This window comes from Erithacus rubecula, assembly GCF_903797595.1.
Source record: "Erithacus rubecula genome assembly, chromosome: 2".
NCBI lineage: Eukaryota > Metazoa > Chordata > Aves > Passeriformes > Muscicapidae > Erithacus > Erithacus rubecula.
In genome coordinates this window covers 1,757,759-1,783,721 of record NC_136685.1, presented here as the reverse complement: position 1 = coordinate 1,783,721, position 25,963 = coordinate 1,757,759, and the positions used below count along the sequence as shown (strand labels likewise).

The 25,963-nt window shown below is 42.7% G+C and overlaps 1 protein-coding gene across 11 annotated transcripts in view; it reads right to left on the bottom strand.

Annotated features, from left to right (window-relative positions):
* The window catches only part of HMBOX1 (homeobox containing 1), a 101,715-nt gene that overhangs the window by 49,842 nt on the left and 25,910 nt on the right, over window positions 1–25,963 (bottom strand). For 8 of the 11 annotated variants that reach the window (XM_079298210.1, XM_079298203.1, XM_079298209.1 and 5 more), the window contains exon 2: window positions 7,622–7,705. The exons of 1 other annotated variant lie outside the window; for it this stretch is intronic. In XM_079298210.1, the coding sequence (XP_079154336.1) occupies window positions 7,622–7,644 (23 nt within the window). In that variant the 5' untranslated portion in view covers window positions 7,645–7,705. Of the gene's footprint in view, window positions 1–6,376; window positions 6,459–7,621; window positions 7,706–25,963 lie in introns of those variants that run through there. 2 more of the 11 variants (XM_079298211.1, XM_079298212.1) reach the window with 2 other exon arrangements.

Below are 25,963 nucleotides of genomic sequence, written 5' to 3'. Positions count from 1 at the left end.
AGGTTCTGACAGAAAAAAAAACCTACGTAACCTAAAGTATCAAACTTATTTACATTTCTTACACTAAATTGGCAATCATCCCCCAAAAAGATGGTCCAGTTGTACCATTCTAAAGCATTAAACTTCCTGCTCATCTCTCATGGCTCATCCAAAAGCAACCTGAGGTACCTGAGTATCAGACTGAAGGGAGAACTCTGAAGGAGGTAAATAAAAAGGAATTTATTTTCCCTTCCAAACCCACAGATATCAAATATCCAGCAGGTCCCAACCAGCCCAATGCAGCACCACTCCTCCCCTCCTGAGGTGACTTTGTGGAGTGGCTGCTCTCACCAGCATTGCTTTTCCTTCTCATTCCATCAAGGTTTATTTAAATTTTATTTAAAACGAATTTCACCCTTTGGATGTGAGGTTCCCTCCCCAGTTTGACTGTTCTGATCTCCAGTGGGGATACATGGCCAGAGTGTTCTCTTCTCTTATTTTCCTGCACTGTACAGGGAAAAGTAAGGAAAAACACATCAAGGGTTTCTCACCTACTCTCACAGCCCAAGCCCATGCTGATACAAGAATCATTTACCCAACACTTAACTTTCTAGGTGATGGAGCACAGCAGAATAATCCCATAAAAACAGCTACGAGCTGAGTCCATGTCCAATTGAACTCACAGAAGTTCAAAGCAATTCAATTACCCGTTTGGGAATAAGGCCAGACAGCAGCCTTAACACCTCTAACACTTGAGAAAATGGCTCTGGACTCTTTAATGATCACAAGAAATCATTTTTTCCACTCTTCTACTCACTGTAGATGAGTAGGAAGCACTCTAGCATCACTGAGGAGATGCTCTTCTGCAGAGGTCCTTCTCCAATTCCCATTAAAATTCACTGCTTTATCTAATAAGCAAAGCTCAAGACTTACAAAACCAGTTGTGCTTTTTGCTGTAAGACCTATATTGGATATAATCTGCATAATATGGATGTGGGCAAGAGCCAAAGTGTTCAGAACAGGATCCTAAGTCTGGTAATTGGTTTAAGAATGATTCTGATCAAGTCCCATCAACTGAGGAGAGCAGGATGGGGAGAGATGCCAACATTGACCCTTCCCTGCCACACAGCACAGGGCAGGACTGTCCTGCTCACAGGGACATCCAGGATTTGTCACTCATTTATTACAGCACCAGCACTTTTCACAGCATCACAGGCCCCTCCCTGGTGTCACTCCATGCCATCTCACTATTTAAATGGAAGAGCACAATCACAATGTCAATTGTGGCTTTCCAACTGTAGTTCTTCCAAACTACACAGCTAAAAAATCACTTTCTGCAACTTGTTAATTAAACCAGAGTTTTGACCATCATCACAGCTGAAAGTTGAACTCTTTAACTTCCCACATTTTCCCTGTGTGTCTGTGCATTCACCACTGGTGAGAACTGGAGCCTTAATAGCTCTAGACATGGATTTCCTCTTGATATTAAAAATGGGCATTAAGGATGGCAAATTTTTGAGGGAGTTGGGGTTTTTTTTTAGGTTTGTATTTTTTTCTTTTGAGACTCACCACTTGAATTAAGGAAATAAGTTAAATTCATGGTCTCTCTGTCCAAAATGAGAATTATATTCAAGATCAAGAAGAATACAAAGATTACTAAAATAACACCTTCAATGTAGCAGTTAAGTCCTTTGACTAAAAAGGATCCTTTGCAAATGAATCTTTTGTGTCAAAATAAATAGAGGGAGGAAAATGCTGGCAATTCCAACTGGAGTAACTACATTCTGTTCAAACTTAGGTAGCTGTTCTACCATGTTCTGAGGTTTTGTTTTACTCTCAGTAAATGTGCAGCAAAGAAAAATCCCCAGTTTCTCCCTAGTAGCTGGGACAACACTGTGGGTTTGACATATTTATCATATTTATGGCATCTGAGGACCAAGCAGGGATGGCACTGAGAGATGAGGTTGACCAGGGCCCCACCCAACCCTTCACCCCACCCCAAAGGATGCAGCTGGTTCCTACAAGATGCTCAGAAGAGGGGATTTCATTGAGCTACAGCTGTTCCAAAAATAGCACTGACACATATCACCAAAAAAAGTCCAAGAATCCCAGAATATTCTGAATTGGAAGGGACACACAAGGATCATCAAGCCCAGAGACAAAGATTGTCACCCTTCTAGGGCAGCTGTAAGGAAAAGAATTGGGGCATTTAGGGCATACCAGTATCCAATCTTCTGAAATTCAAGCTTTGGCCTTTTCTGTTCTTACTGAACAAATCAATCTCCTTCAATTCACAGGATGGTGAGGTCCTGGCACTGGTTTCTCAGAGAAGATGTGGCTGCCACATCCCTGGAAGGGTCCAAGGCCAGGCTTGGAGCAACCTGGGACAATATCCCTGCCATTAAAATGAGATGATCTTTAAGGTTCCTTTCAACCTAAACCATTGTGTGACTCGATGATTCACAGCAATATAAATATTTCAGAGCCACCTAAAACTTTGCACCATATTAAGCAAAGCTGCCTTCAAAAACCAAGAGCTGATGCTGTGAATTCTGGGGCATAAGAGAGGATTAAGGATCTGACTCATCACTTGTGCTCATCAGTTGCAACTCCATGATTTTCAGAGGAGTTGTACCAGTTTTCAAGAGAGAGAGAGAGAGAGATAGAGAAAAAAACCTCAGGCCTGAAGTGCTCATCATGTCAACGAACACAGAGCCATCCTCATCCATAAGTTTGCATAATTATCTCCTGCAGTGGCAAAAAAATAAAAAAAATAAAAAAAATTAAAAAGACCTCTACTCCCATTCATCCTGATTCACAAACAAAATGTAATTCTTGTAATGACTGCTCTGATGCAGCAAGGAGGGGAAGGAGGCTCTGAGCTGAGGCACAGAGCCCCAGCACCAGCAGCTCTGTTTAGGGATGCAAAACAGAATGCAGAGCTCTGCCACACTCCTGCCATCAAAATGGGGACAATTAATAAGAGCAGCCTGAAAGTTCTGAAAATAAATCTGCTGTAATCAAATACTCACCGCTGCACAAATGAGAGGAGGAGAGCAGAGAATATCAACACATCCTTTCTTCAGCAGGCTTGGAGTTTCTCAGCTGGTTAAAGAGCCCCAAACCTCAGCTCACTGCTTTACATTTCCTCTCTTGAAATTCTCTGCTGATAAAATCATTTTAATGGATGCTGGCAGTGAGCAAACCCAGTGGTTTTGTCACTTGGGTGAGTAACTTACTTTGCTTTACATCTCTGGGAAAGTGAGAGAGAACTCCAGATTGATCTTACAAGGCAAAAATATAATATAAATGGCAATTATTGTCATAATCCAAGTCTTACAAAAGGGACTGACCTCTGACTAAGCACAGGGCTGGCAGCCAGATACTTCTGAATTCTACTCAAGGCACACACACTGATTCACAGTGACACCTTATCTGTCTAACCCTAACCTTCCCTACTTCCAAAATCTGGGTTTCCTGCTATTGTTGCAATCCTACAGCAACAAGGCAGGAATTCCAACTCTGAGCCTGGATTCAAGGGCAGAATGAGGGATCAGTAGGACTAACAAACAGAGAAAAACTGAGTGCTGAACCAGGGCCCAAAAGCTCAAATCTGTGCCAAGAGCAAGGAGGAGCTCTTGGATTTGGGAGCCAAAGACTAAACTTTGGATATATAAGCTCTGCAACAGCTCTCAAAGCAGGACTTGTGTGCTTTAGTTACAGTAAATCTCATGAACACACTGAAATAGTGTAAACCATGTGAAGAAACAGTCATTCAAAAATAAATCAATAAAACTGAGACATGGGCCTGCCCTGGACACCAGAATGACCCACCCCTGGCAATGTCCAAGGTTGGATGGGGTTTGGAGCAACCTGGGACAGTAGAAAGTGTCCCTGCCCATGGCAGGGGGTGGAATGGGATGAACTTTGAAGTTCTTTTCAACCCAAACCATTCTGGGATTCTATGACAATTCAGAATATTTAGCTGTCAAGATTGCAGTGCTGTCTTCTGCCTCCTCCATTTAATTTCAAAATTTGAGCAATCCTTTATTAAAATGCAGGCAGAATATCAGAACTCTTTTCCATTAATTCTGCCACTTGGGGTACTTAAATACTCCAATCACAAGATCCCTGTGAGGCAGGGAAGCAACACTACATAAATTTTTGTGACCAAGAGCTCTCAGAGAGGGGCTGGACTTTGGACAAGTCCAAACAACTTGTTCAAAGTCACAGAGGAATTTTACAAGAAGACAGAAGAAGAGCCTGGCCAAACTCTGAGCATTTTCTCACCACACATACAGGGTCCATCTATAGCATCACACATGACAAGGTGTGGGACAACATTCAAGCAAAGCCATCAGCAGGATTTCCACCACCTCTTCCACACATGTAGAAAAAGAGACATTCTGAAGTTTGTCAGGCACCTTCATTCTCCTTCAGGTTCTATCATCAGCACTATCAATTAAAACATTTCCTTAAAAGAAGTTAATTACTTCAGAAAATTAAAATCCAAACCCAGCAAACAGCTGACCCTCACCTACCACTGTTTCTGTGCTTAACTACAAAGCAAATTATTTTCCACTAGAAAAATAGTTTGCAAGTGCAGAATTATTGGAACAGCCTTAGTGAAGACAGAGATTACACTTGGAGAACTCAGGAATAGATAACAGTGTCTCCTTGAAGAAAATAAATCATAATAGCAAAGACCATGGGCTTCTGGCCACTGCTGCTTCCATTCTGGAGTTTTATTTTAGTGAAAAGCATTTCAGAAAGAAATTAATACCCTAATAATTGCTCTTAAAGCAACAAACATTTCTTTGTGTAACCCAGACCCCATGCAGGGAAATTTCCTGCATGACAGGCAGGACCCAGTCTACATTCCACAGTGCCAAGGCCACCACTGTCCCATGTCCCCAAGTGTCACATCCACACAGCTTCTAAATCCTCCCAGGGATGGGAATCCACCACTTCCCTGGGCAGCTCTGCCAAACTCTTTTGAGGAAAAAAAACTTTACCATTCAACAAGATTTTTTTTCTTTAGGTCACTTTTGCTGTGAAATCATGAATTAATTCATCTGGTTTATTCTTAAAGTAAAAGCAAAGCTCAGGCAGGACATTGTTCCACCTAAAGCTAAAAAAGCCAAATGAGTGCTCCCAGATTCACCCACTATTTACACAATACCTTGTCACCAAAGACAAAAGGAGAAAATCAGCTGAGTTTTCTGTTACCTGAGTTTCACTAACCTGCTTTGTGTCACATTTCAAGGACACTGGACAGCTACAGCTCAGCCTGTGGTGGTTTTCTAAGTCACTGCAAGTCCAGTGCTCCTCAATCTGTGCTCACTTGATAGAGTTCACACTCTTGTTCTTTTCCTCCTGCTGTTTTTCTTAAATGATGACAAGGCTTCAATCCAGTCCTTCTCCATCTGCATTTTTCACCCTGATTTTCTTTTACTCACTCCCCAGGCACCCCTGCCATTGCTGGCAGTTAAATTCATAAGCACTGGCCTGGTAATTCAGGTAAATTTGAAGTGATGACAGTGAAACTGTCTGGTTCTATCAGAAATCATACAGTAAAACACACTGATGGTCACAGCTCACTATTAACACCTATTAATTAATCAATATGGGCCACAAAGCTCAAGTAATTACTCCCATATTTATGAGGAGCCCAATAGAGATAAATCTGTGTTGGCTACAGGACTTTCAGATAAATTCTTAATTCCAGTGAGGCCAAGAACAAGAATTCTGAGTTCACATCATGCCCCAAACTCCTCTCCAGCACTGACTCTCATCCTACTAAGGGTAAAAATGAGGCAGGGAAATGGTAACTGCACCCAGGTGACTCCTACTCTTAGGAGTAACCCAACTACTCTCTCACCATGGCAGTTTTACAACTCTTCAATCTTAATCACTATTTAAATTCAAACTTTAAGGCTCCATTTTCTTCTTTCCCCTTCACAATCCCATTTATCCTTTTTTAAAAGATATCTGTGGTTTAATCTGGAAACTTTCTATCTAAATGGGTCATCTTGGCCCATTTCCTCTAATTTAATAGTCTCTAATCCCCTCCAAATAGGTTCCCCCCAGTTTTAACACAGTCAAAAATTATTCACCTCTACTTCTACAGCACCTTCCATGGCCATATTAACTGGAATAAATCCAGAAAGCTGCTACTGCTCCAGAAAACTACACAGGGGCAGAGCATGACTGAAATCAAGCTAAAACACAAGAAATTCAAACTATGCAATTCCCAGCCTGGAAATTTCTGGCAAAAGCCTGACACAAAACTGTGAGATGTCCTTGTGCCCAGTCAAAGCACAGAGGAGCTCTGAGGTCACCCAGCAAACTCAGAATTACTGGGATAACAAAGAGTCCCAGGGTGATGTGGCCTTACCTCCAGACTTCTCTCCTGCTGTGAACCAGATCTTTACAATTTCAAATGGTGATTTTAATACTGGAACCCAACATACTTTCAGCTAAAAGGAAGAAGAGGAGGTGGCTCAAGGGACTGGCAGCAAAATAGGAAATGACCAGTTTTGAACAGAACACTAAGCCACCAGCAATAGAAAATCACCAATTAATGGCTTTTTGAAATCCATTGGAGTTTGGTTTCCAACACTAAATCCCTGTCAGTCATTATTTTTTGTTGTGACTCCTCCTACTACAGGCTGTGACTGCACTTTCCAAGGATAGATCTTCATCCTTGAAATAATCCATCTGGGAAAATGTGATGCATTCACAGCAGCACAGCTCCTTGCTACCTATCCTGCAGAAAAGGTTTCTCTTTCCAGCTCAGTCTGACAGAAGGAACAATCTGAAGTCATCAAGAGGTCCAAGTATCTCAGGAATCTGACTGCAGGACAAGCATTTGGTTGTGCCTGTCACAGGGATATTGCAAACAGCAATACAGGACTGGCCAGTGGGAGATGAGTGACAGCACACTGCAGGTCAAGCTCTTCCTTTCAGCCTGAATTCAAAATTTGAATTCATCTGCTTATTTATGGAAGAAACAGCACGGAAACCAATTGAATTGAAGAGATATGACAAAAGCAATTAAAAGGAACAAACTGATTTCAAATTGCACAATGAGATTTGGATAAGCTCAGCTGGCACTGGGGTTCAAGACACTCGAGCTGCTTGGACCAACACATCCAGCACCCGGGTTAGGTGAGGTGCCCCAAGTTCTGTTTCTGCCAGAGACCACTGAATTGAAGGTAGCTCATCCCTTTCAGCAAATCTAGAGTGCTGTTAAACTCTTTAACCCTCTCATTTGTTCAGCTGCTGTATGGAGATCTCTCCTCTAACACTGATTTTTCTCTGATCAAGACTGATTTTCTAACAACAGCATCATTTTCCTTCTGTTTCAGTGACAGAAATGTAGAAGCACAAACAATACATGAGCCAGATCAAGTGAGGAATTCACTGTTACTACTCCCTGATTTTTTCCAGTTATTTTTCCTCTTCCTGGTTTAAATGTCTTCCCTGATTTAAATCTTCCACTAAACCAGTGAAACTCTCCAACTCAGCCACCTGCTCACAATCACTGTAACCATTTCTCTGCTCTTTTTAGACAATTTAATGAAAGAACACCACAAAATTTCTCTTAATTGTTATGAGTTTCTCTTCAGCTTGTACTTACACTACTGGAAAAGTTCTGAGCATACTTTACATGAGGATGGGACGTTACAAAGCCTCTTGAGGGTCTTCAGTGTTATTCACCATTCTGTAAGACACAAGGAAAAGATCCAAGAACATTAGAGATGTCTGGGAGAGGCAAAAAGATCCAATCACATCATTCTGGATAATCTGTCACTAATCCAGACACACAGACTTCGATGCACCCAGCAGATTCTTACTGAGAAAGTTGATGTCTGGTGTTGTAATCAGTCCAGAGACAAAAATTTAAATTACAATTGATTTCTTTTGGCCACAAGTAAATTAATCTATGCAATCATTTAGCCTTATGACAGTTACCTACCCTTTTAACTCACAAAAGCTATTAAAAGGATTATTTGGCCAACATCCTCAAAGAGCTCAGGAGACAGGTACTGTGCTCTGAGAAGGAATGACCTAATAGAATTTTCCTCAGCTATCACTGCTGATGTCTTTCTCCACAAACTAACACAAACTGAAAGTGCTCCAAAAATCAAACTATTAACCAAGAGGACAGAGAAAAGCAGGATGTTATATCCAGGCAGAGCTGGGATGGAAAATGAGTGGATACAGTAGCACAGGGATGATTTCCTCTGCTCCATCTGTAACATCAGCAATCCTGGATTGCTAATCCATGGAGAGCAGTCAGGGATGGACACAGCTTGGCTCTTCTCAGTGATTAGAAGTGCTCCAGGTATTAGAGAATGACTCTTCCTCCCTCAACAGCTGCTGAAGATGTTGGGGAAGGACTGTACCTATCCCAGACAGAGCCCACTGAGCACACAGGGATGCAGAGCTGGGAAAGATCACAGAGCCCCAGAATGATCTGGGTTGGAAGAAACCTTAAATTTCATTCTGTCCCACCCCCTTTCACTATCCCAGGGTGCTCCAAACCCATTCAACCTGGACTTGGACACTTCCAGGGGCAGCCACAGCTTCTCTGGGCAGCCTGTGCCAGGGTCTCACAACCCTCAGAGGGAACAATTCCTACTCAAAATCCCACTCAAATCTCCCTTTTTCTAGTTTGAAGCCATTCCCTGTCCTGTCCCTCCATCCCTTGTCCCCAGTCCCTCTCCACTTCTCCCCTTCAGGTTCTGGAAGAGGCTCTGAGCTCTCCCTGGATCCTTTTCCAGGCTGAACATTCCCAGCTCCCCAGCCTGGCTCCTGTCCCTGGAGCAGCTCCATGGCCTCCTCTGGTTTCACTCCAACACCTCCACATCTTCCCTGTGCTGAGGATCCCAGAGCTGGACACAGAATTCCATGTGAGGTCTCACAAAGGAGGAAAATCACCATTGAGTCAAACTGCCCATGTCCCCAAGTGCCACACTGCTCTTAAACCCCTCCAAGGGATGATGATATCATATCTCCATGTGGTTTTTTTACTTTTTTCCTCCATAAAAAAACTCATGAACTTTCAAAGGCTGGGCTGAATGAGCCTTCCCAGAAGTGGCAGCACTCAGCTTTAAGGCTGTTCATAAGATCCTTCTCCCACCCAGCTGTGGCAGGGAAAGCTCTGGGTGTTTCCAGGGAGGGGAGGTGCTGAGAATTGGCTGCTGCTCTTCCACAACAACTCATTTGGCCCACACTGAGGTCCTGAGCTGCCTCTTTCTCTCCAGGAAAAGAGGTCACCAAGACTAATGGTCCCAGCAGAGCCTCACAGGCCACGTTCTGTGAGCTGGGAGAGAACCTGTGACACCAAACCAGTGATGGATGGAAGAGCCAGACACCCAAACACCCTGACAGCCACCCCAAACCTTTTAGAGAGACTCCTCCAGCAAACCCCTCCCCTGTCAAATCTCTTAACTGCATTTTAAACATATTCCCCGAGGCAGTCACAAAAAATATGAGATCATGCTGCTGACTTCTTGCCAAATTTTAATACAGAGAGCTGTTTTGTTTTCCAAAGAGGAACAAATTAGACTTAAATATATACAAACTTTCTGAAGGTCAGAGGGGCTAATGATAAAGAAATGGGTTCCTCAGAGGAAGATCTGCTTCCAGGGTGAGGATGAACCAAAGAAGAAAATCCAGAAAGGCAAGAAAAAAAAAAAAATCACCTTCCATCATGATGAAATGCAGAATTAAAAGTAGAACACAAGGAGATGAGATAAGAGAAGCAAAGAAAAGGCTGCTGTAACTCAGGTTTTGAGATGACAAAAGCAGGAGGATGATATTAGTGATAGCAATGAAAGAGGAAAAAACTGGGATGGACCTCAGATGTTTTAAGAGAAGAGCCATTAGGATCTAGACCAAATTTAGGATGTGATTAGAGGAGGAATATGAGCTTTTCCAAGAGACTCCAAATCTGTGAGTGCAGACAGAGGACGACAGGATTACAGCAGAAATAAACAGCAGCAAATCCATGAGAAAAGAGGGATAATTCTCTGGTTTTGCTAAGTTAAAGTGTCAGGCAGGTTTATTACACTCAGAATGAAACCACAAACTAAGTCAGGAAGGGCAGGGAATGCTCAGGTCTGCCTTGGGAGCAGGATGGTGAAAGCAAACCCAGCTCCAGAGAAAGGAGAGGAAGCTGAGGCTTCCTCTGCTGCCAGCCCCGAGTGCTGCTATTGAAAAGGGGCACAAACAGGCTTTGACTCCACGTTGGTCTAAAGTTCAGTGGCACAGAAATACCTTCCCCACCCCCCCAGCCACATGTGAGAAAGTTGCTTCAATGCTTTTGTCACTTAAGGGCACATCAGGCAGGGAACAAGCAAATCCTTCACCTAAAATCTCGAGTCAAAACAATTCAATCCTGACCAACATAAATTGCATCCAAAAAAAAAAAAAAATCCTGACTGGATCATGACTCAATATCTCTCCTTTTAGCACAAAGCAAAGCCCCAAAGCAGTCTGAGCACAGCAGCCAAGGCAGGTGTCACCACTCTTTGTGGTGATATGGGAGTAAGAACTCACAAACCTTTGCCCTTTTCGTATTATTCATTAAATAAATTATCTGCTAACCCAGGGAAAACACAACCAGCTCTCCTTCCTTTTTCTGGTAGAGACAATTAAAAAAAAAAAAAAAAAAAAAAAAAAAGTCACTATTAATATGGAAATCATGGCTGCAGTTGTAGAATCAGATGTAATGAACAATCTTGTCCCCAGCTTAAGTTGCTATAAAGGCAGCTTAAATTTACAATGGATGAGTCTTCATGGCAATCTGTTTTTCAGATATTAAAAATCTCATTTTCTCCGTGCCAAGGACAAGTGGAAGTGTGAAGCACTGGAGTATCAACTCTGCATTTGTCTCACTTGACATGAAATCATTCTCATTTTAGTTCTGATTTTTAATACATTCTTGGGATCCCCTTCAGTTTTCTTCATTTCTCACTGTATGCAATTAAATGTTTTGAAGTAGAGCTCACCCTGATCCACAATACCCTGCAGAAGCAAGGAGAAAGTCACTTGGTAAAGATGAGGCTGATATCACTTATTTGGAAGAGAAACACATTTTCTCTTTTAATTTCTGAGTGACTCACATAGCATAAAAATAAAAAAAAAAAGCCACTTTGTACTTCACTAATACCTTCCTTGGTGAGATCTTCAAATGGGCTTTACAAATAACAAACTAAAAGCTTTTGTCCTTGGGGAAGACAAAACATCATCATTTTTACAGAAGTAAAACATGAACAGAGGGGCTGAAATCTTGGCTTACAGCCACCCAGGGCAGTATCAGTGTCAGAACACAGCAGAGGCCACAGCACTACAATTGTCACACCACTCCTGAAACACAGTAACACCAAGGTTCAGAAATTCAGCCCTAAGAACAAAGTCCTGGCACTGATGAACTCACAGCAAAGGCAGATCCACAGCTCCATGCAAAATTACAAACCAGTATCTCCTAGAAACAGCCAAAATTTTAAAATTTAGGTATTCTACTCAATTTACAGCTTAAGGTCTGTAGGAATTGTCAGGTTTTCTGGGTGAACCTTGTGCACATGTGTGTACACATGTCCATGAACATGTGCTGGGCAGGTTCAGGATGGACATCAGGAGGAATTTCTTCATGGAAAGGGCTGTTAAACATTGGGATGGGTCCAGGGAGGTGGTGGAGTCCCCATCCCTGGAGGTGCCCAAGGGACAAGTGGATGTGTCACTGGATGCTCTAGTCTGGGTGACAAGCATCTGGCAAAGGTGAAATTCACTCAAATTGGATTATTTTAGATTATATTCCCAACCTAAATGATTTTGGATTCAAATGGCTTCTCAACACTGAGACCAGTGTAAAATAAGCCTGTTACCTGGTTTAACTTCTGTCCCAGGACATTCTCACCTCAAATCCAGCAACAAAGCAAGAATCCATCCACTCTGGTTCATTCTGGTGATTAATCACCCTCTCCACTACAAATCTGTACTTGATTTCTACTTTCAATGTGCCTTCCATCACATTCCAGACAGCAGCCTTCCTCTGGCAGCTCCAGGTTCTTTATTCCTGGGAGATGTTCAGACAGGCTTTTATTTACCCTGTGCTTTCACAAAAGTCCAGGTACAACATTTGTATCAACACTCAAATTCATCTGGGTACACACACAAAAGTAGGACTAGTGTCCAAAATACTGGAGCTAATCTAGGACTCTCTAGCCCATTTTCCCAAAATAGGCATATTAGGGGGAAAAAAAAATAAAAATTAAAAAAAGCTCTGCCATATGACTGGAGGATGTGTTTTATTTGTGCCCTGGGAGGCAAGGCCAGGAACCTTCTCCAGGCACTGTCACCTCCTGAGCACACCCCACCTGGAAATCCTTTTATCCAAGCTCCCTGCTCAAGCAGGGACACCAAAGGCAGTTGTTCAGGACCACCTTCAAAATTTAAGACTTCATTTTCTCTGAGCAACCTGTGCCAGTGAATGGAAAGCAGCAAAAGATTACTTTTATCAACACAAGAATCCTTGGAAAAAATGCTCAGAAGTCACCTGCAGTCATTGCTGTTCTCATTCTCACTGTGACTGTGTTGTTTGCCAAACCTTTCACAGTACAACCCTGCAGCAGGCCATATTTTGGGATTATGGTGAGGGAATGCAGCAGCTCCTTGTCAAGGTAACAAGTTTACAAGTTTTTTTTTATGGGATCTTGTTTTTTCTCTGAACTCTGAGGGGAAAACATCAGCAGAAGCCTCTCCCCTTTAGAAAACAAACACCTCAATCTTATAACACAGCCACAGCTTATCATTTATTACAGGTAAATGCAAAAAAAAGCAAATAAATGTTTTTTTCCTACAATATGCCCTGCAGCACATTTGCACAGGACAATTAGCCACGGATCACAGTCAAAACTGTTTCTCTCTTCTTCTCCCTCCACAATCCCATGCAGAAGAAACCTCCTTGCCCAGATTTATTGGAATTTCCTAGAGCAGGAGGCAAAGGCCAGGCTTCATTCTCAGGCAGACTGGCAATGAATCCCACCACAGAAAAAAAATTAATCCCAAAATCATGAAGTTTCCCAAACTCTAAGGCTTCCAGAAAGGCAGAAATGACCATCTGTATTTCATTGAGCTATTCCAGAAGTCCCAGAGATGCATCAAAGGCAATGCAATCCCAGTAAAAGTTTTCTGTGAGGGATACAGGGACACAGGAGCCCTGGACATGTCTAGTGAAATGAGGTTCTCTATTGCCAAGCACAAAATCTGCATGAATCCACTGCTTGTCCCAAAAGGAATTCAGGAGTCCACCAGCAAGAGGAACTCACATTTTGTGGAGGTTGTGGTTGGAACACCTCAGTGGATGCCCCAAACTCTCTTTAGTGGAATTCCAGAAGCTGCACTTGGCACTGTGTCCTTGAGAGAGGGAAATTCATTGCAAGACAAGGGCTTTGAAATGTGTTGATTGAATCAAATTTGATTTCCTTTTTTATTTGACTTGATTTTAAACTTTTCCTGTGCCAAATCAGGGAACACTTCCAAAAGCTGCATTTTTTCATGGAGTGGTCCATCATGCTTGGAATTTGCATTTGCATGGATGTAAAAGCCTTGGCAGGCACAGAGAACTGCAACTCCACCATCCAGTGAAGATGCCCAATACAAGAGGCACATTCAGGTGAACTGAGTTCAAGAACCTACACAGAGTTGCTGACCCAAAAAAAGAAACCAGAGTTGTATCTGCCATGCCTTGTACCAGGAACAAGCAAGATAAATAAGTCATGCTTCACAATCCTTTATTTTTATACTGCTGTACAGCACAAGAAAAAGTATTAGGTGGAAAGTGGTATCACTTTATAAGAGCAAATTTACTGCATAAAATTTAAGTATTATCTGTTTTAAAACAGGTTTTGGATTTAAGATCATCATTACTTTTTCCCAAAAATGAATGTGATAAAATGCTGCACAAACATATTTGGTAGGAACTTTACAAAATAGAAAATGGTGTTCTGAAAAAATGCTGTGAGCTCTCAGTTACTTGTAATAAAATAAGAATGCATGTCTTTTCCACCTCCTAAAAAAAACCTCTATAAAAATTCTGCCATCAAAGGAGGCTGAGAGCAGGGCAGTGCCACCAGGGTCTGCCCTCTGCTCACAGCTGTGGAGGTCACAGGGCACCCATGTGTTGTTCACTTCAGAGCATGAGGAGCTGTCTGAGGATGCTCTCTGAGAATCCTGAGTGTGCCAGGGCTGCTGGAGCAGGGCTGGCATGTGCCACACGTGTCCCCACTGCAGCAGCACAGATCAAACACGTCCCCCTGCCCTGCTTCACCCCGTGCCCTTGCCAACCTGTTGTGCTGGAAATATTGATCTGTGCCTCCACTGTCCTTTTTTGCTTCCCCTCTTCTTCCTCCTGCCTGACCTGGGCTTTGATCAGCTTCCCCTCTAAAGGAATTAGCCATGGCAAGCAATGAGGCTGATCAAAGTTTCCTTTTTCACAGCTTTGCCCAAAGCCTGAGGGGCTCTCCCACCCCTGCAGAGCAGGGAGAGGGAGGATGAGCTTTTAGTCCAAGGTAAAGCTGTACTCTGGTGACTTTATAGCAGAGACTTCATCTTGTTTCTGCCCAGTGACTCGTGCAGAACAAAAATCTGTCCCTGCCCAGAGCAGGGGCTGGGATTACTGATCTGTGACTGAGGCTCAGACCCTCACCCCATGATGACACCCACCCTGCTGAACTGCAGCTGGGAGCTGCTGCTGATCTCCCAAAGCTATAGGAAACAAAACACTAATTCCAAAATCAAGAGCTGGAGAACCATGGAACCACAGGATGGTTTGTTCTTAGAGACCTTAGAGCTCATCCAGTGCCACTCTCTTGGGGACAACTTATTTTATCCCAGCCTGGCCTTGGACACTCCCAGGGATCCAGGGGCAGCCACAGCTTCTCTGGGAATTCCATCCCAGGGCCTCACCACCCTCCAAACCAAGAATTCCTCCTCAATATCCCACCCAACCCTGCCCTCTGGCCCTGTGTCCTGTCCCTCAAGTTCTTATCCAAAGTCCCCCTCCAGCTTTCTTGGCTGGCCCCTTCACACCTCCCACTTAACACTTTTCTCCCAAAAATTAAATAAAATATTCCCAAGCACCTAGTAGAAATGGCAGCAACATTCTGCCAAACATCAACTGGATGCTCCAACAAAACATTCCAGGAGCAAGCACAGCCACTTCCCCTACCTCAGCCCAGACCACACACCCAAATGGAGATCACTTGCCAGCTAAATATTATTCTTTCAAAGGCCTTCTCCTGCTTAACATATTAACAGGATTTATAGGAGTGACTGTCTGGAACACTGCTTAACAATGCTAATAGCAGAGTTCCAAGAAATCAGTAGTTTGGCAATTGCAAATCCAGGCTGAAGTATGTGCTCACACTTGCTAAACCTGTAATCCGAGTTCTCTTTTTTTTTTTTTTTTTTTTCCCTCCTCATAATAAGTGGTTTAAATTTAGTAGGAATGATTCACTTGCTGCAGGTTCACTTGCTTTATTTCTATTTTTTTTTTTTAACTTGGAATCCATCTTGGATGACATCTAACAGGAAGATAGGAGGAGGGAGGCAGAACCTGGCTTTTTAAAGAAAAGCCAATCTATTACACTGAGCATCTTCTGTAATTTTAAGTTAAGTATCTCCATAACTCAAATTTTCTCCTTCAACAAGCAGCAGATACAGGGCAGGCAAAGACCCAAGCAGGATTCTAGTGATGGCTGTGAACAGACAATTCCCTGTGACCTTAAATACTCCATCCCCAGATGTTCTGCTCCCAGAAACACTGAGGTTGGAAAAGACCTCCAAGATCACTGATCCCCACCTTGTCACCAGCCCAGAGCTCTGAGTGCCACATCCAGACACCTCCAGGGATGGGGACTCCAAACCTCCCTGGGCAGCTCCTTCCAATGCCTGGGCACCCTTTTTTTACAGAAATTGTTCCTGATATCCAATCTCAACCTCCCCTGGCACAGCTTGAGGCAATTTCCTTTTGTCCTGTCTGTTTTTACCTGGGAGAAGAAGCTGATCCCACCTGCCAGGGAGTTGTAGATCAGCTGGGACCCTCCTGTGCCACTCTCAAAAAAAGGATGAGCAGCTGCTTTGCTTTGCATGAGCCAGGCTTGGGGACAAGGAATCATGGGCTGCCAGGCTGGTTTGGGTTGGGAGGGACCTTAAAACTCATCCCATTCCATCTCCCTGTCACAGGGACACCTTCCACCATCCCAGGCTGCTCCAAACCCCATCCAACCTGGCCTTGGACACTTCCAGGGATCCAGGGACAGTCACAGCTCCTCTGGGCACCCTGTGCCAGGACCTCAGCATCCTGACAAGGAAGAATTTCTCTCCAACACAGAATCTAAAGCTACTCTTAGTTTAAAGCCATTCCCTTGTCCTGGGAAGGAGGGAGGCAGCAGAGCAGGTGAGAGCTTTGGGACAGCACCAGAGGATCTATTAGGGCAAAACTTTGCTAAATATATCAGCAGTGCAAAGTAGGTGGGTCAGAACATCCCTCCAAGAGAAATCCAGATTTGGAAGCATAGCCCAAGTGACAAGGTATACATTCAAAGGAGGTATAAGCACAAACATAAGGGCTTTAAGCAAGAATACTCAGAGGATTTGTTTCCCTGCCCCCCTCACACATGTATTTTCAGCCAAAAGAACAAGTCTGCAATGGAAACAGGCAAGGAAAATAAATGGATGCAGAGAGAGGTGAACTGACCTCCAGTCTCAAGTGAAATTATTTAGGAATCTCAGGACCAAATTTAGTCTGAGCTATTGGCCTAAACCCTGTCACCTGTGAGTGGGCTGAGACTCAGCAACTCATTCCATGTGTGACACCAATCTGTGCATTTCCTGAGCACACAGGACTGTCAGAGCTCTAGAAACCAAACTACTGATTCCAGTGTCAAGGATTATAGAATCACAGAATAGTTTGGGGTAGAAAGGTGGTTTAAAGCTCACCTCATTCCAACCCCGACACCTTCCACCACCCCAGGTTTCTCCAAGCTCTGGCCTTGGACACTTCCAGGGATCCAGGGGCAGCCACAGCCTCCCCACCCTCACAGCCAAGAATTGCTCCCTAATATCCAATCTAAACCTCCTCTCTCTCAGAAAGAACCATTCACTAAGACAAGGACAAGAAGCTGAAGTTGTGTGATGGAGGCTTCTGAAAAACTGATGAATTTCATTGGGCTGTGACAGAGTTCTGCTGAATCTTCGAACAGGAAATCCAGCTTCAGCTGTGGGTATGTATTGGAAGTGTTGATAAAAGCCAAAATTGCAGAACATTTGGAAATGCATAATTTAGTAGAGGACATTCAGTACAGATTCATAAAAGGAAGGTCATGCCTGACAAATCTGCTGAAATCCTTTTTATTATACGAGCAAATCGTTAGGTTAGACAAGAGTGAAACAGTGGACATAAGTTATCAGGATCTCAGGAAAGCATTTGATTTTGTACCACTCAGGCTGATTTACAAAGTCATAAAGTATTGTGCAGGGAGAAGGAATTGAAATGGATTAAAGGACATTTTAGGGATAGGCACAAAGGCAACAGAGTGAGTGGAAGGAATCTGAAACAGGTGTAAAGGTCAGGCTGCTGCTAAAGGTGTAAGAACAGGCTCTGAGAATTTTAAAATTGCTCAGCTACCATTTGAGATAACACCTGGATTTGGTGGCAGAAGTGCAGAAGGGTATTACTAGTGGTAGTAAATTTGGAGGAAATCAGGTGCAGAAAGGTGGCACCTGCACCAACCTGTACTATTCACTCACCTGTAGCAGAGCTGAGGTGTGAAGGGAACTTCTGGCTGGGAATCCACACTCATTTTCAAGAGGATTCAGTAATTTTATGGTCATTAATAAAATCTGCAGCTACACATAGTGTGGTAATGATTTGGGTAATTAAATCTGAAGCTTCTGGGAATTAAGCTGATGGCCTGAAAGGGTCAAAAAGAAAACTCCTCTGGTGCTTAATCACAGGAAGAGCTTTACAAGCTGGATGGGTGCATTAATTGTCCTGTACTGACCATGATGTGACACACAAAGCTACATCCAGGGGATCCTGGGCTGATCCAGCTCAACTCTCCACAGAAATCACAATTTCATTCATGCAGGACACACCAAAAAAACCAGCATGGCTTTGTTAGCCCCTCTGAGACAATTTTGCACAGACAAAAAGAACTCCCACTCATCCCAAGGTTTTCCACAGGCTGCTGGTAATATCTTCTCCTGAAAAATGCCAATTATTCTCTTGGCTGGTAGAATGGACACTGTTGCTTGATGATGATGCAAGGAGAGTTTTTATCCTTTGTCTTTTCTTTCCTGAGCAGCAAATCTTTACAACAATGTCCTCATGATCTGGGGTAAAATTCCCCACAGAAAACTGAGCCTCAGCTGCTGCCACTTGGCTCAAGGTCAGCTGAGATAAAGATGAGAACAGGACGTGGATCTTCTGATTCCCACTCCTGTGTTCTGAATTCCAGGCCACAGTGCTGCTGCCACCACCTGTGGGGACAGCTTTTCAATCTTGAAGGCTGTCAAAAGCCAGCAGCTTTTCTAAGCACTAAAAAAAAATCACTTTAAATAAACTTCAGTTTGAAAAAAAAAAAAAAGAAAAAAAAGTTAGGGGAGAGCAGGTGGACTCCTGTGACACCAGGATTCTTCAATGCACAAAGAATCTTTCATCTCACTGTTCTACATGGCACCTTTAAATATTCTTCTACATAAAGGCATGATATGCAAGAGCAAAAGAATAACTGAGAAACAGTAATCCCTAACAGATCAACTGTGCTTTATCTACACAGATTCTGCTTTCATAAAAGCACAGAGGAAAGTGGGAAAAAAAAAAAAGTACATTCTTATTGTTTTCTGAAGCTTAAAATAACCACAAAGTGAGAAAAATCAAAGCTGTTCCATAGAACAACTAGGAAAAAAAAACTCTCACTGAGCATTTGAGAAAGACAGTAAATGGCAGAAGATGGAATTAGAGATTTAGTGAGTGCCATGGTCACCAAGCTCAGATCCTAAATTTGGTCTGTGCTTAAACCAGGGTGGTTAAATGGCAGGATCTGCTAGAATGTATGTGCCACTGGCAGCAAAGGCTGCACTTCTGGCTGCCATTACATTCTCCATTTTCACCTGTTAACTTCTCTGAAAACTTTCTTTTTTTCCATATAGAATGCAAGTGGATGCAGGTAAGGTCTGCAGGAAACCTGTTAACTGTGAGCCAGTCAGGAGGTAAAGGGAGGGGAAGAATTAGGAACAAATCAACTGCACTCAACACAGACTTGCCAGCAGTTTATTCTCAAATCTGATTGATTATGGAGTTTTTGCACTTCCAGAAACAAGCAGAAAATGCATTATCTACTATAGCTGGTTTATGAACCAAACATTTGACCTTAAATTAAGCACAAGGTCCAGGCTCATTCCCTAAAACCCTTCCAAAGCAGCATTTGTTTTCCTGAGAGGAGCTCTCCACCCTTTCCTACAGCCAAGGAACTGTGAGATACCCACTTGTTTCTGTCCAAAGGGGCCAGGAAGCAGCTCAGAAGTTCACAGGGATCCTCTCAGAGCAAGGCTGACTCCTCAAATCTGCATCCCAGTGTTGCAAGGAGATAATCAGAAACCATCCAAGGAATTATTCCAGCCCTGCCTTCCATCATTTCCATCTCCACACCTCACCATGTGTTTCAAAGATCTGGGAATATTCTTTATATTTGGCAGTTTAGACTCCTGGAGGGAGGTTTGTATTTATAGGTTTGTGTATTTTTATGTACACATTTTATTTTAAACACAAATAGATTGAAGAGTCCACTAATCTCATGCCCTTCAGTCACAATCAAACACAAGAGAAGCAGCAGCATTCAAATATTAATTAAAGCTACCATAACTGTCAATTAAAAATAGGTGCAAGATCTTTTTGTGGTGTGAATGCTTCCATCCCTCAATTTCCAGCTGCTGGGGTAGCAAGATGATCCAGCAGAATCTCTCAAAATATATTTCCAGAGTCATGGTTGTACCATCAAGGAACTGCATTGCAACCTTGGCTGCTAACAAGTAAAATTCAAAAATATCTGTGCAATATCTCCTGAGTATCAGTGACAAAGCAAGCTGCTGTTAACAAGCTTCCAGTTTTAAGGGCAAAGAAAAAGCCCAATATTTTTAATTCAAACATGACTTCCACTTTGATTCTGAACTTCTAGATAAGTTCCCAGGCCTTCTCCAAGTGCATGGATATTGATCAAAAGGACAGCCAAGCCATTTAAAGGTTACACCCCAAAATCCAGGTGGGAATGAGTGTAAATCCTTTCCTGTGCAAGCTTTTAAATCCATCCCTATCATCACATTACAGCTTTCCTCTGAGCTGCACAGGTACTGACTTGGAAAGTTATTCTTCCTGTCTGAGAACTAAAAATTTTGACTCAAGAGAGGTATCCAAGTTTGGAAATTGGATGTCCACCAGAGGACTGGAGGATATATAAATCAACACATCAGGCCTAAAATGTAAAAGCTACTGTTTAATGCAAAATGCCAAAAATAAAATGTGAGTTCCTCTAGACAGTCTGCAACAGGCAATTATCTAAAAAACAATTTTTCACAAAGTTCTGCACATTCCTGCTGACCAACAATTCTGCTGCCAAGCACAGGAGACAGAAGGATGAGTTTTTATCTTTTTAGTTAGTTCTAAGAATATTATCCAAAACACTGACTTATATAAAGGGGCACTTTCAACTTCATTTATTACTTAGTTCTTTATGATTCTTTACACCCAGTTGATAATGCACTGGCACACTTATATAAATTTCTGTCACCATCCACCCAAGGAGACAATTTGTTAAGGCAGTTTAACCCCTGCTGAAACATGACTTACCACTGAAAAGCACAGCCAAATTTTCATGCCTGAGGTCAGTCTTAGAATTTAAACAACTTCTGGAAGACATTCCAAAGTTACAGCAGCAAGACTGCTGCAAGTTCCTCTAGAGAACACAACAGCACAAAAGTCACTGGATATGAGCTCTCATCTCTTAGACAACACAGATGGATTTTCCTAGACTGATTTTGTATTTAAGAAAAATAAATCTGATTATCACAGAATCCTGGGATGGGTTTGGGCTGGGAGGGATCTTAAAGCTCATCCCATTCCACCCCCTGCCATGGGCAGGGACACCTTCCACTACCCCAGGCTGCTCCAAGCCCATCCAGCCTGGCCTTGGACACTCCCTTGGATCTGTTTTAGCTTTTCCCCTCTTGCTGGCACAGGATTACACAGAATGAGCTCTACAGGAGAGAGGTGATGGAAATAGTGAAATACCTGCATCACTGGAAAGGGTTAATAACCACACAGTGCTGGTTGGTGTCCTGCAGTTCTCACCAAGGATATGAGAAAGAAAAGGAGAAGTGGGTAACTCTGACAAGTCTCTTTTTTTAGGACCTCCTTTAGAATCCAAAGGAGAAAGTGAAACATCTTAGCCCTCCCACTGTCCTCACACAGTTCACATTTGCTCTTATTTCAGCTCCAGCTCCTGGAGTCAAATGATCTGAAGTGAAAAAAATAAAAGCTGAGAGATGTAAAGTAAATAAATACATCATATACCTTCCTGTGTCCTTCACTTTGCCAAACTCTGACTTAAGAATTTATTTGGTATATGTGATGCTGTAAATAACAAGCAGCAGTTAATATCAAAAGACTACTCAGCCTTAATACTTTGGAATATAAAGGTCTTGGCAAAAAACCAAACAGGATTGATCTAACAAACCTGTAAAAATTAGTTTGGGGCCACTTTTACCTGAGACTGACACTGACCAGGCAAGAACCAGCAAATGGCCTGGGTGAGAAAATGAGCTCCAGAATCAGTGTCAAGGATTATCAGGAAAAATAATAATGGAGAGATTTGGGCAGGGGCAGAGAAATAACACCTCATGGGCCAAATTTTGCCAGTCAATGTATAAATCACAAAATCATTTAGATTGGAAAAGACCTCCAGGATGATCACATCCAACCTGTGACCCTTCATGACCTTGTCACCAGCTCAGAGCACTGAGTGTGATATCCACACCTTCCTTGGACACCCCCAGGGATGGGCACTCCAAACCTCCCTGGGGAGTTCCAGTGCCTGACCACCCTTCCCATGGAGAAATTCCTCCTGGTATCCAACCTGACCATCCCCTGGCACAGCTTGAGGCCATTTCCTCTCCTGTCCCTGTTCCCTGGGAGCAGAACCCAACTCACACCTGGCTGTCCCCTCCTGTCTGCAGAGCCACAAGGTTCCCCCTTTTGGCTGGAGCCTCCTTTTCTCCAGGCTGGACAACCCCAAAAGCTGAAGCCCTGGGTGTGGTTTGTGCCAGATGAAGGCTGATTTCCTACAAGGAATGTTTTTACTGCCATCACAGGCTCCTGGGCTCATCTGCCCAGTCTGACCCTGCAGCATCATCCAATGTTCTTAAATGGCCTGGGCACAATTTATGTGCAGCCACTCTGGAGCGTGGATGCACTGTAAAACATGGAACAGCAGGAAAGGAGCTCTCCACATCCACAAGGAGAAAACTGACACCATAAGTCAACATCCAGCTGGCTGGGGGAGCAAGGGGGATGACAAAGCCATGGCATGGAAATGGATGAGATCACAGCCTCAGCACCCGCTCTAAAGCAACCGAGTAAGACTCACCCTTAATATTCTTAAAACGTTTTTAGTTTTGAAATAGAAGATGTGGAAGTGCCCCATTTTTCACTGGCTGAAGCCAAACTTGAAATAACAAAAACAGTCCTAAGTAGTTAACAGGCTACAAAACTGCCCCTGATTTCCAGGCAGCGCTGCAGACTTGCAGAGTAACACTGTGTACCCATTAACTCCAAGTCCACAATTTGGCCAGAATTTGTTTTGCTGCATTACAGCCAAATCACTTTTTGTGTCTGTCTTCCTCCTACGTGGGATTGCCTGAGCAGAACAGGATGCCAATGCTGAAAGCACTGACTGTCTCAGACAGTTACCATCTCTGATTAAGAAGGCCCTTTTATTGCAGGATCACTTAGACTTTACAGATAACTGTTGCTGCATTGAGATGAAGTTACTGGCAGGAAAAGCTTATGGCAACAGCAACCAGAATATTAAGGCTCCCCAAGTGAGCTATTTCAGAAGTCCAGCACAGAAATTATTTTCCTAATATCCTTTTCTTGCTGAAAATCAGGTTGACTCTTTCTTGGACTCCTCACAGAAGATGAGAAAACATCATATTCCTCATTTCCCTACAAGAAACTTTCACATGGGGTGTGCACAATTCTTGTTGTGCAAAGTGGGATGAGTTATTGAAAGGTTCACTTTAAATGTCCCTCCTCTTTGCTTCCACTGTAGGAATCCTTTCAGAATTCATCTCTCCATCCTTTTCCTGCCACACACTCAGCTTCCACACGAACTTCACAACATCTTGTTCCCAGTCCTGCTCCTGCCCCACATTCCCATGCTGTTCTGGCCTGCTTGTCCAGCTGAGCAAGAGGAAGTGTGTGCTCCAGCTGGCCAGGAGCTGGATCTACAGGGGCTCATGAGCAGGGATCAAAGACTGCAGCTCCCACATCCACATCTTCGAGGGACCAGACACAGAACAACACCAGGAATCAAGTGTTTCACAGCAATGGACGTGAAATCCTCATTTTTTTATTCAGGCTGGCACATATCCCTCCATTCCATTGTACATCTGACACTCCCTTGTGTTACAAGTATGGGGAAACAGCTCTTCTCACTTAATTTCCCTTTACCATTTGAATTTCTATTCCATCTCAACTTGTTTTTATTGCAAATGGATATTCCAATATATAAACCATCTCAGTAAGTTGCATCAGGCACCAACATGTGATTAGTAGCCAGATATGGGTGGAATTTTTTGATTCAGAACTAAAAATCTAATCTAGGATGTGGGACAGAAGCACCCAGAGGTGTAAGGTCATATGAACCATTAACTTCCCCTTTCCAGTTTTACAGATCTGAGCAGCAAGACTGTTTTGCATTCACATAAAGACTTTTTGTCCTCATCAGAAAAAAAAAAATTAAGTGTTTTCTAACTTCTTAAGCAGAGCTTAACATCTGCAAGAGGCTGGTTCTTGCATCACTTTGTCAATCCCAGCAGCAGTCACTGAAGTGATGGCAGGGACAGCTATTTATCACCCCATCAGCAAGGAACACAAACAGCAGCAAATGAATGACCTGACAATACAGAACTCAAGTGAAACTGAGAGTGACAAAACCTTGGGACCTCACTTTTACCCTGATTTACAGTGCAGCACATTCAGCAAAGGAGTGCTGGTTCATCAGCATGGGCAGGGTGTTTGTTCTAGTGCTACAAAAGTCAAAAAGCCCAATTAAAAGAATTAATTCTAATTTCCTGGGAGGAGGAAAGGGAGACTCTACAGCAGCTTTTACCCAAATGTTGACAACTTCCAGCAGAAGCAGCACCACGGGTTTGATATTGTTGAAGATGAGAATTATCAGCTCAACACCTCCAACTGTTGCCTTTTTTTCCTAAACATAAATATTTACACAGTGGCTGAGGATGCAGAGTAATAAGCAAAGAGTTAATTACCAAAGGATTTAAGGTGCTCTTTAGAGTTGGGACAAAGCTATCATTATCCCATCAATGTTAACAAAGTGTAATAAAAAATCTAAATAGACCAGAATCTATTGTCTGTGCTTATTCCACCTCCACTGAAGCTGCTCTTAGGCTGCAGAAAATTTTGTGGCCCAGGAACAAAAAAAAAATACAAGTGTGAAAGAGTTTTGGTTTTAATCACAAGAACACAGAGCAGAGTCTGCTTGCCATGTTAGCTTAGGGAATTTAAACAGTGACCAAACCACTTGAACTTGTCTGCAAGACACACTCCAAACTCAAATTAAAAAAATCTGCTGCTCAAGTCCTTCAGAGAGGAATTAAAAAATTCAATATGTATTCCAAAGCTTAGTGCATTTTTCACCTTGACTACCAAACCAGCATTCACCATAAAAAAAAAAATTCTACTAAACTACCTGAATTCATACTAGAATTTATAAGGCAAGACATAAAAGAAAGTTTTGAACTGTATTTTAATTTTTTTAGAAATTACATGGCAATTTTTATCAACTTTACAATCAAAATTACATGGAAGGTATTTAGCAGCATTAGCTATTGCTGTGTTTTGGGAAGCAAGAAAGGAAGGGAAATAAATCCCAATCCTGGCTGGTGAAAACTATGGCAGAAGCACTGGGAAAGAGAGTCAAGTGCTAAAGCACTTTTGCCCTCTTTGGCAGATATAAGGAATAATTTGTTCATTTATAAATGTAAACGTTACAGAATTTAAATGAGGGTTTGTTGAATTATGTACCTTCAGGATATATCCCCACCCTACTTCCCCTACCAGCTAAGCATTCCTGCTCTTGCCCAAAGAAAGAAATGAAGGAATTCACTTAAGAGCTGTACCTGTTTGCAAATAAGCACCCTTCAAATAGTTACCAGCCAATGAAAATCAACCTATCTTTAGGAAAATAATGAAAGTACAATCCCAAAACAAGATTAAAATCAATGATTTAAATCAAAGCTTCCCTCTTGCTGATGTAAATCAAAGTGATTTAAATCACCAGTTTTGATCAATTCACTCATTTGCATAACATTGATCGTTTATCCCTTAAAATGTCATCCAGGGGCCAAAGTTAGCTGGGTATTTCTCTAAATCTCAATTCAGCCAGCATAAATAAAGCTTGTGTGCTCTTATTTAAAAATTTATAAAAGTCCCTATCAGCCCTAACATTTCCATTGCTGATGTCTAATCATCTTGGGGCAGCCAAAGTGGTTGGGAAGATAAACGGAGGGGAGCCACATCCCCCTGCCAGGGCTCTGGAGACATCCTGCCCATCACCAAACACACAAACATGCTGATGGGACAAACAAGTGTTTACAAGATCCCTCAGCCCAT